Source organism: Mastomys coucha, unplaced genomic scaffold, assembly GCF_008632895.1.
Source record: "Mastomys coucha isolate ucsf_1 unplaced genomic scaffold, UCSF_Mcou_1 pScaffold6, whole genome shotgun sequence".
Taxonomy (NCBI): Eukaryota; Metazoa; Chordata; class Mammalia; order Rodentia; family Muridae; genus Mastomys; species Mastomys coucha.
The window spans coordinates 40,299,764-40,315,578 of NW_022196912.1; the positions used below are offsets into that span (position 1 = coordinate 40,299,764).

Here is a 15,815-nt window from a genome sequence, read left to right on the forward strand (position 1 = left end):
GTATAACCCTGTCCTGGAACTCACTCAGTAGACCAGACTGGCCTACCTGACTCTGCCTCCCAAGTGCTGGGATTAAAGGCGTGAGCCACCACTGCCCGGCCATGTTCTTGAGTTTATGTTTATGGCTGTCATTGGGTTTGGAACATGTCTGGCTGTTGTTTCTTCAGACATGCCTGCTCCTTCCTCTCAGGTTCTCCAGTTGCATCACCCACGGCCTATAGTTATTGTTGTTTGATTTTTCTTACTTCATTTCAGATAGTTTCCATTGTCCTAGGTTTGCTGGTCTGTGGCCAGGTCTGAACCACTGAACTAAAGTCCATCCATTGGTGTTTACATCTCTGACATGGCAGTTTCCATCCCTAAAAGTTCAGGCTGGACCCTTTTTAGGTCATGTCTCCACTTCAGCAAGCGATGGGTTTGTTTTTGCTGTTGGTAGTGATGCTGTTGTTGTTGTGGTCCTGGGAAGCAAATACAGAGTCTCACACACTAGGCAGCCGCTGTCCCACTGAGCCACACTGAGCCCAGGTGTAGTGTTTACATAGCCTTTGAACATAAGGGATAAAGATAAAGTGCTGGCTTACTATCTGTGCCTGGGCTCCCCTCCGCGTTGATTTCTTCCCTGTTTGGAGACTGCTTGGCTGTCTTGCTGGGGGCTGAACCTTGTGTATTTTGCCTTGTTGGGAGGTGGATGATTTTTTTTCTTCAGATTTGCCCCGAGACCCCATTAAGTTTCTTGGAAATGGTTCACTTTGTTCAGCTGTCATCTGCTGATCTGATGGGCTGCTCTGCAGCCACGCTGTGTCCAGCTAATTATCCTGCAGCAGTGAGCAGGATTTTCCCGGGTGTCGGCTCAGTGCCCTGTGAGAAGAACGTTTTTCCAGTCCAGTTGGTGAGGACAGACAGTGTGTTTACCCTGCATTTGGGGTGGTGTTTCTCTTGCTGGGGTGTGTTCTTGGCTTGTAGCAACCTCTGCACCTGAGTACCTGGAAGCTCTCTGGGTTGAGGCCCCTCAGTGCTTTGTTTCCTTTCTTCAGCTGGGACCCTGGAGGGACCAGGGCCTGCAGGCAAAGGGCCTGCCCTTCTCCCTCGGGTTCTGCAGCAGCCATCAGAATGCTTGCTTCTCTAAATCTAGTCTAGTCTAGCAAGGTTCCATCATCCCAGAGTAGAGTGTGAGTCTCTATCTTGGCAGGAACTGAGTTCCTGGTTATTCTTTCTGGATACGGCTGATAATACATTTGCTGTAGCTGCCTTTGGGGTGGAGATGTGGTGTCTCTTCTGACTGAAGTTACGGTCCGGTTGTTAGGTTGTTGTTTATTTGTGTGTGGGTGCTCATGTGATAGGCTGTGTGTGTGGGTGGGTGGGTGGGTGGGGAGGCCAGAGTTTGATGTCGGGTATCTCCCTTACTCATTTTCCACCATTATACTTTGAGGCAGAGTCTCTTGTGAACCCAGATCACCAGTTTGGCAGCTCTAGCAAGCCACCTTACTCCACAGATGCACTGTCTCTGACTGCTGCTCACTGGGGTTGTAGGCAGGGCTACAGTGCCCACCCACAGTAACATGGGTTTGGGGAATTTGAACTCTAGTCCTTACCCTTGTCCTGCAAGCACTTTACCTGCCGAGCCATCTCTCCAGCCCCATATACAGCAATTCTAAGCAGGCTGTGTGTCTACCATGCTGTGCGTTAGCACCTTCTAGAGCAGGCCGGAGGTTTGTGTTGTGCTTTCAAACCTGATCCTTATCATGTAGTGATGCCAAAGATGAGTGAGGGGCCCTCCACTTCCCCCTTTCTACCAGAGAGTGTATTTAACAGAAACCTAAGACAGCACTTTCTGCCTGGCTGGGCCACTGTCAAGTCATCCTCACCATGCAGAGACATTATCACTCAACAAAGCAGAGTGAATCCGTGTTACCTTCTAATGTGCTGAATGCTATCCCATTTCAGGTCATGGTTTTACTAGTGAGGTTTTGTGAATATTTTTGTGGGTTCAGTTGTGGGCACTGCTACTCAGTTGTTGATATACATGGCACAAGTAAGTCCCCTTATAAGACACAGAACACAAAGACCTCTTGTGTCACCTTTGTATTTGTGAATGACACCTGATTGTTTCCGTCACAGGCACCATGACTCTGGACAGTGTAATAACATTTGCTACACAGGGAATATTTGCAGGGACAAATGTTATTTTTTTCTTCCATGGTCCTTTCCTATGAGGTAGGGGAGAGGCACCTACACCTTGGCGGACATTGTGGTGTGCTAGCATGTTCACTAAGCTTTACCTTTAACCTGGCCACAGCTATTACGAAGAGGAATTTCAGTTTATTTGTGTTTAAAATAGATGTTTGCCGGGATTGATTTTATGTAGTTAGAAATGATTTTAAGAAGTTTTAAAAATGTAATTGGACATGCTAATTGTCAAAAGGAGTTTCCCATGTGACATTTCTATACAAGCTATGATGTACTTCAGTGAGAGGAGTGGACTTCTAAGAGGAAAGGGATGTGGCGAGCCCACACTGGTACTCACTTCCAGAGAGGAGAGAGCCGAGTAGTTCCCAGAGGATCTGATCAGACTCTTGTCTCCTTTGCCTGCAGGGAGCTGAACGGAAAATTCGGGATGAAGAACGAAAACAGAGCAAGAGAAAAGGCAAGTGCACTGACCCCAGGTCCCAGGGAATGCCTCATGGTAGCCTGCTGTGCCCTGCAGAGTGCAGGCTAGACCAGGGGCAGTGCTGACATGGCGAGAGCCCTGAGGTTCTGCTGCTGTGCAGATGAGAGCAGAGCCTTGCTCATAGAACTGCAGGGCCGTTCATGGGTTATCCCCTGCTCAGGCTGGATGCTGACTCACTGGTCTAACTCACTATTTAGACCAGGCTGGCTTCCAAGTCATAGAGATAGACCAGCTTCTGCCTCCTACATGCTAGGATTAAAGACATGCAGCACCCTACCCAGGCAGCCCATAACTGTAATCTCTCTGTGGCTTCTGTTTCTTCCCAGTGTCTGATGTTAAAGTGCAGCTGCTTCCCTCACACAAACGGACAGACATCACCGTGTTCAAGCCCTTCCTGGATCTCGACACCCAGCCTGTCCTCTTCATTCCTGATGTGCATTTTACCAACCTGCAGCGGGGTAGTCATGTAGGTAACCAGTCTCCAAGGAGAGGCTGCTAGGCCTGGCAAGAAAAGAAGCTCTGTGGCATTTTTTTTCAAAAGGACAGACCACAGTGGCACTTAACCAGTTACTGATCTCTCCAGAACGTTCAGTCACGGTGGCATGATACACAATGCTGAATTTGTTACCTGGGTTCCCCTTGTCTTCTTTCATGTTGAAGCTCATGTAAAAGTGTTGAGAATAGCCTCACAACTGGGGTTTGAATCTGTGGTCTGTAAGTTCAGCTTGGGTAACACCTGTGTCCGAAGGCCCTCTTCTTGTAGTCCCCATTGCTGGATGTCATCAACATGTGCCCTACAGCTATGGCTTAGCAACCCAGACTAAATTTTACTATTATCATTATTATTGTTGTTTTGGCTTTTCAAGATGGGGTGTCTCTGTATAAACTCTGGCTGACCTGGAACTCGCTGTGTAGACCAGGTTGGACTCAAACTCAGAGATTGACTACTTAGCCTCCTGGGTGCTGAGATTAAAGGCATTTGCCACCACCTCCTGGCTAACTCAGGCTAAATTTAAAAACTAGCTGCACCCTGCTTTGTGGTGTGGGAGTTTCAAGAGAATGTGGCTTTTCTTTTTATACCAAGGTCAGATAAATATCACAAAGGAGACCCTGCCATGGGCTCACTAGACAGATTTGTAAGGACTAATGAGTTTTCAGAGGTGTTGATTCTAGAGAGCAGCCTCAGGGCAAGCTGGAGTCTGAAGGGGCCGGCACCAGTGACTACTTGAGACTTGGCAGTCTCTGCCGGTCTCCTGTGGGCCTTTTCACATTCTGTTGCAGAAACAGCCACACATAGTGGGTGGATGAATGAGTGGGGCATCATCTCACTAGATGCTGATGTCAGCCAGCCTCCCTCGAGTTTGGTCCACATTCACAGAGACCAGCCTGGGCCATCAAAGTGGAAGAAAGCTGTAAAAATATGGGCATTGAAAGATACAGCTACAGGATTGTGTCCTTTAGAAGGGTTTGGTGTTAGACTGTTCACATTCAAAATGATTTGTTTTAGACTAATTTACTTATGTTCCGAGATATTCGAATGTGTTTGGATAACAATCTGTATGTGTGTTTGTTCCTAGGTTCTTTCCCTCCCCTCTGAAGAGCTGGAAGGTGAAGGGTAAGATCCCCTTTGGCTCTCTCTGATAAACTCATTTGGTTTTGAAGTAATCGCAAACGTACAGAACCATCAAGATACAATAGGAACATGCTTTCCTCCGAGCTGTTTAAGCATGCGTTTCTCAGCCAGGTGTAGGGCACCGGCCATCTGAGCATTTTTGAAACTGAGGCAGGAAGATGTGAGTTTGAGGCCATCCAGGGCTACACAGTGAGTTCCAGGCCAGCACATTATAGTAAGACCCCGTTTCCAATAGAAGAATAAAGAGCTGACCCAGAGCCCACCATTGCTGAGTATCTGGTGTCTGTCTCCTATAAACAAGGACCTGCATCCCACAGTGTAGAAGAGAACTCTGTTGACTTGTTTGGAGACCCTGCTCAGGTCTTACTGGCTGTACAGTAACACCTTTATGCAAGGCCAGATCCAGTTCAGAGCCTCCCATGGCGGTGTCTCTTTAACCACCCAGTCTGAAACAACCTGGTTTTACTTAACCTTCAGGGCATCTTCAGTTGAGGCCTTGTTGTGCATTCCAGCTGTGCATATGGGCAACATTGTCGTCTGACATCTCCTCCCCTTGGCACCCAGCTCAGTTCATCTCTTTCCTGTGCCACAGTGACCACTTGGCTGAGCCTCTCTGCTTAGATTTCTTCCCTTTTGTTTTGGGTGCTATGGAGACTGAGCTGTACCCTGTGAATGTCCCACTCACCTCCAGATTTCCAGTTTCCTCAGTATTTATATGGGACAGGACTCCGTTTTCTCACTTCAAGTTGTGCCGGTCACTACTGGTCACAGGAAGTCACTGGTCGCCTCTATTACCTTGGAGCTGTTGACCCTTGGAGCAGCCCCTGGTCCTTGTCTCTGGTTCCTCATAGGGGAGGTAGTGTGTAGCATCCAGGATGGAACCCTAGATGTCTCTCTGAAGTCTTAGCACTCCTCTCTGTAAATAGCCTGCTGTATACACAGCAGTCCCCTGGGCTGTGTACACAGAAGTCCTGTGCTGTTAGAATACCCACAGAGACCCTACCTGGCTCATCCTTCACAGTGGCTTTGGGGCTGAATTTTGAAGAACAGTAGAGCCTGCCTTGGTAATTTACACTTTTCCCTCACACAAAAGCACATGGAGTTGGAACACCCAACTGCCAGCCCGTCCTTTGCCCCCTCCCTTCATCTCAGTGTTTTGGTTTTGGCTTTTGAGACAGGGCCGTACCCTGGCCCCGGCTACCTAGGACTCACTGTGTAGCCGAGCCTGGACTCCAGCTCATGAGCTGTCCACCTTGGGCTGCTTAGTACTGGGATTGCAGGCCCCATGCCTGGCTTCTTAGTTCTGTTTGCTTTCCTCCCTCTCTGACTCTCCCAGCACATTCGTTGCCAGCTGTATACTTTATCCCATGACTAGACCTGTGCCACCAGTTCCATTTTTTGGTGTTTCAGACATGGCTCCTGCAGACACCTGCACCAAGTGCCTGTTGGGAGCATGGAGCTGAGATACACTTGTTTTCCAGTCTGTTCTGAATAAGCACTTGCCGCCATTATTTCCGGTCATCTTTTCCTTCTCTCTCACCTCACAGGCCCTCCCCAGTATATACGCCTTTGCCAGCAATGGCTCAGACCTGTACACTTTCCTCTCAAGCTCCTTGTCCACTCTCCCTGCTATTTCTGTGGACACCACAGTATGTTAAGGCCTTAGAAGCCACACTGTGGTCACTCAAGCACTTGAATACGCTGCCCTACCTGTGGGCTTGGGATTTCCTGCAGTATAGACCACACATTTTGGCCACAGCTGTTCATCTGGCAAAACTTGCAGAGATTCACTCTGAGGTAACATAAAACCATGAGTCCTTAGAGCTGAACACAGGAGGCAGCCTCCCTGCCTCAGCTGTCTTCTGTGGAAGCTGTGTTCTGTGTCTCCTGTGTCTTTTGTGTTCTCCTACTGGGTGCTGAGTTAGTGGGGGGAGGTCTAGCACTGGGAGCCGTCCAGCATGTCATTTGGGTGGCCTCGGCTGCCACTAAGGAGCCCTGCCCTAGCTGTCGACTGGCTTGGACCACATAAAGAACAAACAGAGTTTGAGTCTAAAGTGCAATGGTTGCTCTAAAGAACTCCTGCTTGTGCAGTTAACCGGACTTGAAATGCCTGACCTACCTTTGCTTTGCCTCACCCACAGGTCTGTCTTGAAAAGGGGGCCATTTGGAACTGAAGATGACTTTGGAGTTCCTCCACCTGCTAAGCTGGCTCGGGCAGAAGAACCAAAGAGAGGTGTGTTGGCTGCTGGTGACAAGTGAGAATTCTAAGCTGGCAGTGAGCTCAGGAGCATGGCTTATCTGGCTTCACCCCTGCATGTTCACCCTTTAGGCCGCCACCACCCTGAGTATGAGGGGAGGCAGTGTTCAGGGGAAGCTGCAGTTAGCTCCTCAGGCTCACACTATGGTGCTGTATGTTGCTGTCCCTTATGGTACTAGCACCTGTGATCTGTTTTCATATTTTGCTCATGTGAACTGTTCTTTCCACCCCTCCCCCATCACCATAGTGCTGCTCTATGTCCGAAAGGAAGCAGAAGAAGTCTTCGATGCCCTGATGCTCAAGACCCCGTCTTTGAAGGGCTTGATGGAGGCGGTAAGTAGGAGGCCCTCCAAAGAGCCTCAGGGCATCCCGTCGAAGCATTTATTAGACAACTCTGTTTCTCTGTCCCACTGGAACCTTGACCTCTTTTCCCAGCCATGCTTTGCATATGCTTGTAGCACTGCCTGCATTTCACCTGCCTTGGGCATCCTCGCCTGACTGCAGGTCTGTCTTGCCTCTTATGACTGGCCTGGAGTTGGTAGACGAAGCACTCTGTCATATACACTCTGCCACATTCAGTGACTTTGTGACAGCCTAGGAGGAAGTTTAACTTTTATCTTCTTGATTAAAAAGAAAATTCAAGTAGCAAACCACTTAGAAGTTGACAAGAGTAAAACCTTAGAAATGTCATCCATAAAATAGTGACTCAGTTGAACATGGTAGCAACATCTGTAATTTCTAAAACTCGGGAAGCCAGGGCAGAAACTGAGAATTGAAGACGAGGCTATCTCAAAAAAAAAAAAACAAAAACAAAAACAAAAAAACCCTCCAGCTCCCAGCCTGCCTCTGCTCTCTCCATGACTCTGCCAACCATGCCAGACCTTATCCAGAGCACATCTGGGCAGATGTAGGGGTGTGACCTCCAACCCCAGGAGCTGGCAGAGGCTGCATTCAGCTGAGCTCGTGTCCCTGTGGGGGTGTTGGTAGAGAAGCACTGGAGGGAGGCTCGTTCGGACTGTCCCTCTGACTTGTCTTGGTCAGAATTCTAGCATCAGTGATGTGTCCTGACATTTTCCAACCATAAACCCTTACAAATCATGGGCATTTTAATCTCAAAGTGATGCATAGTTGAAACTGGACTAGAAGTGTCCCTCTGCTCCCTTTGACAACTGTGGTGTGCTGAAGCCTCTTGACAAACCTCTTAAACAAACTAACAAAAGCCAAGGTTGCACTGTGTAGTCCAGGCTGGTCTAGAGCTTTCTATATAGCCCATTCTGGCCTCAGACTCCCTATTGCTGGGATTTCAGACGACCACACTCAGCTTTGTTCAAATGCCATTGTACACCCTGGAGCCACCAGAGTAATGACACAGTGTCATGGAGTAGATTGCCAAGCTGGGAAAACAGAAGGGAATAGAATAAGCAGGAAACTCATAGGTAAGATACAGGAAGTGCAGTGAAGGAGCATAAATCAAATGAGGTGACAGAGGATCCCAGCATCCCTCGGGGGCTGGGGGAGGACCCTTCCTGCATAGATTGGCCTCAGCTCAGTGATCTTCCAGCATTAGCCTCCTGAGTGCTAGGATTACAGGCATGCCCACCATGTTGGCTTTTGCGTTCCTTAAAGATGACACAAACTTTCGGTGTGCTGTTTCCATGACCTCTCAAGGATGAGAGTATGCACTCTCAGAGCATCACCATGAAGTGCATGGGGCGTGAGTGAGCAAAGCTGAAGCAGTATTGGCTCCTGGTGGGGCAGACAGGGCAGAAGACATCGGGAAGCTCGCACAGGAAACTAGATCTAATCTGTGAGCGCAGGCCTTGCCACATCCTCCCCTCACAGGGCCCCAGCTGTCTATGGGTGTTTCTTCCAATCAGTTTACTTATTGACATCTGAATTAATTAGGGAAATACCAGTTCCCTTCCTTCAGGATGTGGTCTGGGTCTTGACCTTCTCACAGTGCAGACAACATACACACACACACACACACACACACACACACACACACACACACACACACACACCAACACCCACCCACAAGGACTGGAGAGACGGCTTAGTGCTTAAGAACATTGGCTGTTCTTCCAGAGGACTGAGTTCTGTTCCCGGCACCCATATGATGGCTCACAGCTGTCTGTAGTTCAAGTCCCAGGGGATCCAGTGCCCTCCTCTGGCTCCCACAGGTACCAGGCATGGTACACATGCAGACAAAACACATACACATAAAATGTAAAATTAATTAATGCATACACACAGGCATACACATAAGTAAAATGAAATCTTAAAAAGAAAACAAAGTGAAATGAAAGATGAGTATAATTGTGGCTGTCTTTTAAAGCTTTGGCAACAGCATTCTTTCTGTTCTCTGTTCTTTTAGATCTCAGACAAGTATGATGTACCCCATGACAAGATTGGGAAAATATTTAAGAAGTGCAAAAAAGGGTGAGTACTGACAGTGTAGTGTCCTGTGCACCCTGGAGGCAGTGGTCCCAGCACGGCTGGCTCCTGCTTTCAGTGCCATTCGTCCGGAAACTTCCAGGAAGTTGCAAGCATTAAGACTGGGCGCAAGTGGAAGAGCTGGTCAGGGTCACAATGTAGCCCAGGCTAACTCTGAACCCATGGCAATCCTTCTCTTTCAGCCTCCCCAGTGCAGGGAGTGTGGGTGTGAAACACCATGTGTCCCTTTCTTTATTAAATTATTTACTCAATATTGATCTGTCTTTGGAGATTAGGGTTTGGTTTTTTTGTTTTGTTTTTTTTTTTTCAAAGAAAAGACAAATCTTTGTTTGCCCTCCCCATGCCTGGCCGCACTGGGGTGAAGTGGCTGCACATTCCAGGGAGTGTAAAGAACCCGACTAAGGATGTCAGGCCCCTCCATCCCCTCACCAGCCAGGTGCTAGGCTGGCACATTCCATGCCCCTCACCTAGTTTTTGAGATGGGTTTGAGTGTTTAGAAGTGAGGCGTCCTAGGGTTCATCTGTGATCACGTGGTTTGGTGATGCGGAGCTATGACTCAAACCAGTCTTATCTGATCTACAGCCTTTACCTGCCATGCCATCTTTCTGGCCCTAGAAAAATGACTATTTTTTAGATCTGTTGGAATCTTCTAGATGAGTTTGATGGGAAGGGTTAGGCTTTAACGACTTCGTTTAAACTTCGAGGGTAGCTTGTGAGGAAGCTTGCTGTGGAGATGAGTTCAACTGAATCTCTGCAGTGTAGAACTACAGATACACTGCAGGTTTATTTTTCCGTATCAGGTACCACTTAGTGGGAGAACACTCTGGGCCAGAAGTGATCAAGCCGGCAGTGTTTCCTGTCTGTCATCTGCTTCCATCGCTGGGATCCTTTACTCGGTTCCCTCCCTAGCCATTTCTCACTGGCCCTGGCCATAGGGGGGCTCTCGGTTTTTTGGATGAGACAGCTGCAGCATGGGAGGGGGTCCCCACAAGTCACAGCCACTCAGTACTCAGCTGATGAGCAGTTCCAAGCCTAACTCCACAGCCACGTAGAATGGAGGGGACTCATGCCCTCTCTTTCTCCAGGATCCTCGTGAACATGGACGACAATATTATAAAGCACTACTCCAATGAAGACACCTTCCAGCTGCAGATCGAAGAAGCTGGCGGGTCATACAAGCTCACCCTGACAGAGATTTAAGGTGGGGGGCAGGTACTTAGCCCCCAGACGTGGGAATTCAGTGAAAGTGTTCCATAGATCTTTTTTTGTTTGTTTGTTTGTTTTGTTTTTGTTTTTTTCGAGACAGGATTTCTCTGTGTAGCCTTGGCTGTCCTGGAACTCACTCTGTAGACCAGGCTGACCTCGAACTCAGAAATCCGCCTGCCTCTGCCTCCCAAGTGCTGGGATTAAAGACATGCGCCGGCCGGCCCATAGATCTTATCGTTGGCCAGCTGAGGAGCCCAGACACATACCCTGCAGAACCTTAAATATCAGGGAAGGAACCTTTCACATAGAAAAGGCTCTGTGTATACCGTGCTGTGTTGATGTTTTCCTTGTGATAGAAACCCATGTGTTGTTGTTGTTTGAATTTCTGATGTGCTTAGAAAGCAAAGTGTGAGAACTTTGCACCGGATCTAACAGACCGTGGGACCCTTTGGGTTAACTGCTACACTACCTGTCAAATCTGCCCATGTTCATGAGAGCAGTGGGCTGCTGGCTGGCAAGAGAAGGGAAGGCAGTAGCGTGTCTTTGAGGATTTTGTGTTCTCGCCTGACCTCAGTCTAACTCTGACTGCCTTGAGGAGTGGACCCAGCCCTCAGTGATAAAGGGCTAAGCCTTCTCCGCCTCTCCTCCAGTGTTTACTAAATAGGGTGCATTACTGGAACCTTCCCTTGCAACTTCCTTGGACATGTCGACTGCCTTTCTGATGAAGAACTTACGTGAGTGACAGTGTGAAGTTAGTTCAGTTAAAGCTGTGTTTGTATATAAGTGCAATATCTTTTTGAAGGTCTGCCTGTAAATGTGTACATATATGTCTGATATAAATATATAATATATAAATATGGTGTCTGTGTACAGATAGTGAAGGCGAGCAGGAAGATCTACCTTGGAAATCCTCTTAGAGGAGAGGTTATTATTGATAACGTGGACCAAGCAGGTAGAACGCTGTTTTCCCACACACAAGCAAGTGTTCCCTAGCATAGCAAAAAGCCATCTCGTGTGGCAGAGCCATCTGCTCTTGCGAATGTTGTCACTGTGTGGGTTTCTGCACCCTGAGTGGAGCTAATGGAAGGCTGGGCTGCAGCTACCATATGAGGTGTGTGCGCAGGTGTCAGCCAGCTGTGCCCATGCAGAAACACAACTGTCGTCAGGAGCCAGCGATGCAAACCAAAATGGGCCGATTCTACAGGTGGCGTGTTTCAGAGCTTCCAAGTATCAGCTACCCTGTGTTTGAGAGCATTCATGAATTTACATTACTGTGGCAGGGGAATGTTTTGTACACACATAAATATTTAAAAACAAAACAAAATTTTACAATGTAATTTTATAATGAATCCTGTAACAGAAATACAATTGCGGGTTTCTTTAGGTTCAGGGAACTAGAATAGGTCATTTGTATGAGTAGGATTGTTAGTTGTATACTTAGGTTAAAAAGTACTCTAATGAAGTATGTGAACAAAATAGCTGGTTTTCTAAGATACGGGATACGGGTCATATAACAATATTTTCTATTTTGTTTTATGAAATCAGTTTTACTTGTTTTAATTGTATCTTTGAATATGTGTTTTAAACCAAAGGGATTGAATTTTATATGTCTATTTCACGAGATGTCGGCTCCTGTTATTCAGTGTAACTCCTTTACCCATCCTTTGCCCTTGCCCTGACTATCCCAGAACTTGCTATGTACACCAGATGGCTTCACACTCAAGAGTTCTGCTCCCCAAGTGCAGGGATTGAAGGCATGCCTGCCACTCCCAGCATTGTTTGTAAAGCTCAGACTGACTTTGAATTCATAAACCTCCTGCCTCAATCCCCCCAGCACTGGAATTACATACATGTACCACTATGTATAAAATATGCTTTTAATGAACATGATACAATTAATGAAGTCAACCGGCCTGGAAGAGTTCCTGTGGCTTTTTCCCTGACTACATCCCTAGGCCCACAGTGCAGCCTATGCCCACAGCCTGGGCTCCTGGTGGCTCAGTGGCTTAGGTCCAGCTTGGAGAGCCCTTCCTCCCAGCCCCCAGTACTGGCGCTGGCTCAACTCTTTACTCGACTCTGACCTATGCCTTGGAACCTGGCATTGCCCAAGAGGCAGCCTCCTCACCCAGCATCAGTTACCTGTGAGGCATTCAAGAAGTTTACAGTGGTAACTTTCCCCATCTTTAGACAACCCACACAGTTTTGAGGCTAAAGCAGAGGGTTTTGTGAAATTTCTAAGCTCAGAATTAAGCCTGAGTAGGACTTGGACCACGTGGCTCAGTCTAGTGAACAGCGATGGCTAAAGCAGAGATACCTGAGAGAATGTCTCAGGGAAAGGTGGTTTCAAGGAGCAAGAGACCCCAGAGGGAGGGCATCACAGAGGAAGGTCAAGTGGGTCCTCACACATGGACAACTAGCTGGGCCTTGGAAGTGTTGAAAGGATATACGGCATTCTTCACTTCTGTGGTTCCATGTGCTCCAGGAAAGAACTGTGTGACCATCATCCCCTGTTGGTGGCATTCGCATCCCACCTGAGGTCACCAGCAATAGAGACAGGCTTTGATGGATGACATCTGCCTCCTGAAGGTTAAACCTGGTGCTCAGAGGGGATCCCAGGTTGTGCTCGTGTCTCTCTGTCTTAAGCACTGGACTCCTGATCCTGAACTCTAAGCACATGACCCCCTGGTCCCAAACTCCTGTATCTACTACGGGCTTCAAATATCTGCATCAAATACAAATGTAACATCAAAAAAAAAAAAAAATTCCAGTTAGCCACCAGAATGAACATCACAGCTCTATGAGAAGGTGACTGGAGTTTAGACACCCACCTCCAAGTTCCCCAGGAAGACCACTGAGATGGGAGTTTCTGGAGTGAACTCTTTAGTAGCATTAGAGCTAAAGATGCCACTGACTCCACCACCATGGTCATAGCAGTGAACACTGGAGGCACGAACTGAGTGGGGATGTGTACAGTCTCGCCATTAGACACTCTGGTGACAGAGCAGAGAGTGGCTGTGTACAAGCCAAGAAATAGAATGATGTTCATTTGGTCTTAAGAGACAAAATGATAAAGGAGAAGATGTGTTCTAGGATCCAGAGACCTAGGGCAGGTGCAATAGGTCTAGGGTAGACCCAGAGCTCCTGTAGCAGCAGAAACACTTGCTCATCAGATGCAGAGCCTCATCCCATGATTGATTTACAGCCATCCTGGATGACTATTATTAATGCAAGGAGATTGCCTGGGGGACATAGGACTCTACCTTGAAATGAGGACATGTGAGAAAGTTGACTAATCTAGAGAGAGGTAGCTTCCCCATCCCCAAGTGGCCGGGACCTCCCCACCCACAGTGGTTTCCACCTGCCTCCACAAAGTATTCAGTGCTAGGAATGGAGGTTATGCATTGGCTCGGCAGCAGCCTTCTGCTCCCCAGCGCTCATGTAGCTATGGCTACTGCTTCAGTCAACCATGAACAGAGGCCAGCATTCAACTGTGCTATAACACCATCTTCCATCACAGAAGGGACAGCGTTTGACTCTTACTGGAATTCACACTGGATTTCTTCAACCTCCTTGCATGATTAATGCTCCTGCTAAAACCACCCCCTGCATCCTTTCAGAGCACCCTGTTCACTATCACAATATTCCACACAGCAGTGCCTCTGACCAAAACACTTCACAGCCGAAGATATCACCCAGTGAGCCCATGCTCATAGAATCCTAATGTCTTGCCATGTTCCACGCTGTCCTGAGGGCTATCTTCATAGAACTCTATACTGACCCTTTGATGACGCCATTACAAGGCCACCTAGTTCTGACAGGGCTAAAACAAGGTCCTCCAGAAAACTACCTTTACTCTGGATCAACATAGGGACAGGTGCTGAGGTTTCTGCTATATTGAGACTCCTCCCATCCAGGAGTCAAAGGATGAAGTGGCAGTGGCACCACTATGACCTTCCAGAAAAACTGCTTTCTGTCCAGTCATGGTGGCACATGCCTGTGAATCGTGGCACTTGGGAGGGGGGAGGGCCAGGACTTGGTCAGACTCATCTACATAGATAGTCATGCCAATGCTATAAGACCCTGTTTCAAAAAAGAACAAGGAGCTGGAGAGGCAGCTCAACATCAGGAGTGTGCATCTCTCTTGCTGAGGACCCAAGTTTGGTTCCGAGTACCCACACTGGCAGCTTATTGCCATGTGTAATTTCAGCTCTAAGGAGTTTGAGGCCTTCTTCCGGCCTCTGTGGCTAGCTGCACCCATGCATACACACACATACGCAGACAGAATTTTTTAAATAAAGTATTTTAAAATCTTTTGAAAAACAAAAACAAAACTTGTTCCTGTTTGTTATCCTGTGCCCTACTGACTCCATAGGCCTCGGATGCTTCTACCAGGACACACAGGATTCCGATGAGCTGGACAGGACAGCTACCACCTAGCATTTTACTCAGCCCATGGATGGAGCCACCCACATTGAGGGTAGTTCTTCCCCTCTCCACTAATGCTCTTTGGAAATGTCCTCACAGCCACACCTAGATGTGATTGACCTCATCAGTGCCTTAGGTGTTCCTTCACCCAATTGGGTTGACAAAGTTAATCATTATGAAGGCCCAAACTCTTCAGGAGGAAAAGGGTTTTCTGTACATGGCTCAGTGTGAGCAAATACAGAACACATAGAAGGTAGTTTATATACAAATGGCAGCTACCACCTATCACCAGTCACAAACTGAGGACTGTGATAGCCATAATTCCTCATCGTTATAAGTACAACTATGCATAGATCCACATCCGATGCAAATCTCTGTTTTCTCTCCTTGCTTACTCCTGTACTCTATGTAATGTACTCTACATAATGTAGGACACAGTGACTTTTATTGGTGTTGGAGAATCACAATTTGACATCGTAAGTAGTTTAAGGTATGGATTATTAAGAGAGTGTGTATGGCTCAAACATGTCCCATTCTCCTGGGAGAGGGGATTAGGCTGTCTTTGGCTGTATGAGAAGAAACATGTCTTGTTTGGAGATGCATTGTGGCTTAAGGTGATGAGTGTGGTTACCAAATTGACAAAGGGTGGGCAGGGGCTAAGATTTCCCAGGGCTCTGGTAAAGCATCCCGTCCAGCAGCCTCTGGCATTTCTAGAAGAGGTGAGCATTGGGGATATGGAGACACACTGTGATCCCAGCACTTGGGAGGGGAAGATAAGAGGGCCAAGAATTCAAAGTCCTCCATGGTACATGGTGAGTTCAAGGCCAGACTAGGCTACATTCAGCCTTAACTGGAATACGAGAGTCTCATCTCACATCGTAGTGTATGAATCAGTGAACCAACATGGACTTGCACCATCCAGCCCTCTGGAATCAGAAGTAGATTAGAACAGGAAGTAAAGGAAGGAGAGATCCACTCTTTCCCCTTGGGCTGGTATATCTGCCTCTCTTCCTGCCCTCAGATACCCCCCACTCCAGGTTCTCAGGCCTTCAAACCCAGACCAACACTGACCACTGCTCTGCCTTCTCTACCTCCCCACCCTCAGACTGAGACCAAATTAGCTCCCCTGGGTCTCCAGTAAGCAAAGGAACTTCTCTGCCTGGATAATT

General features: G+C 47.7%; 1 protein-coding gene across 2 annotated transcripts in view; it reads left to right on the top strand.

Annotated features, from left to right (window-relative positions):
* Grhl1 (grainyhead like transcription factor 1) overlaps positions 1–12,125 on the top strand; it is a 46,315-nt gene extending 34,190 nt beyond the window's left edge. For both annotated transcript variants that reach the window (XM_031356117.1, XM_031356118.1), the window contains exons 10-16: positions 2,593–2,644; positions 2,995–3,134; positions 4,246–4,283; positions 6,443–6,534; positions 6,806–6,891; positions 8,936–9,000; positions 10,101–12,125. In XM_031356117.1, the coding sequence (XP_031211977.1) occupies positions 2,593–2,644; positions 2,995–3,134; positions 4,246–4,283; positions 6,443–6,534; positions 6,806–6,891; positions 8,936–9,000; positions 10,101–10,215 (588 nt within the window). In that variant the 3' untranslated portion in view covers positions 10,216–12,125. The remainder of the gene's footprint in view (positions 1–2,592; positions 2,645–2,994; positions 3,135–4,245; positions 4,284–6,442; positions 6,535–6,805; positions 6,892–8,935; positions 9,001–10,100) is intronic.
* Positions 12,126–15,815: the final 3,690 nt, after the last annotated feature.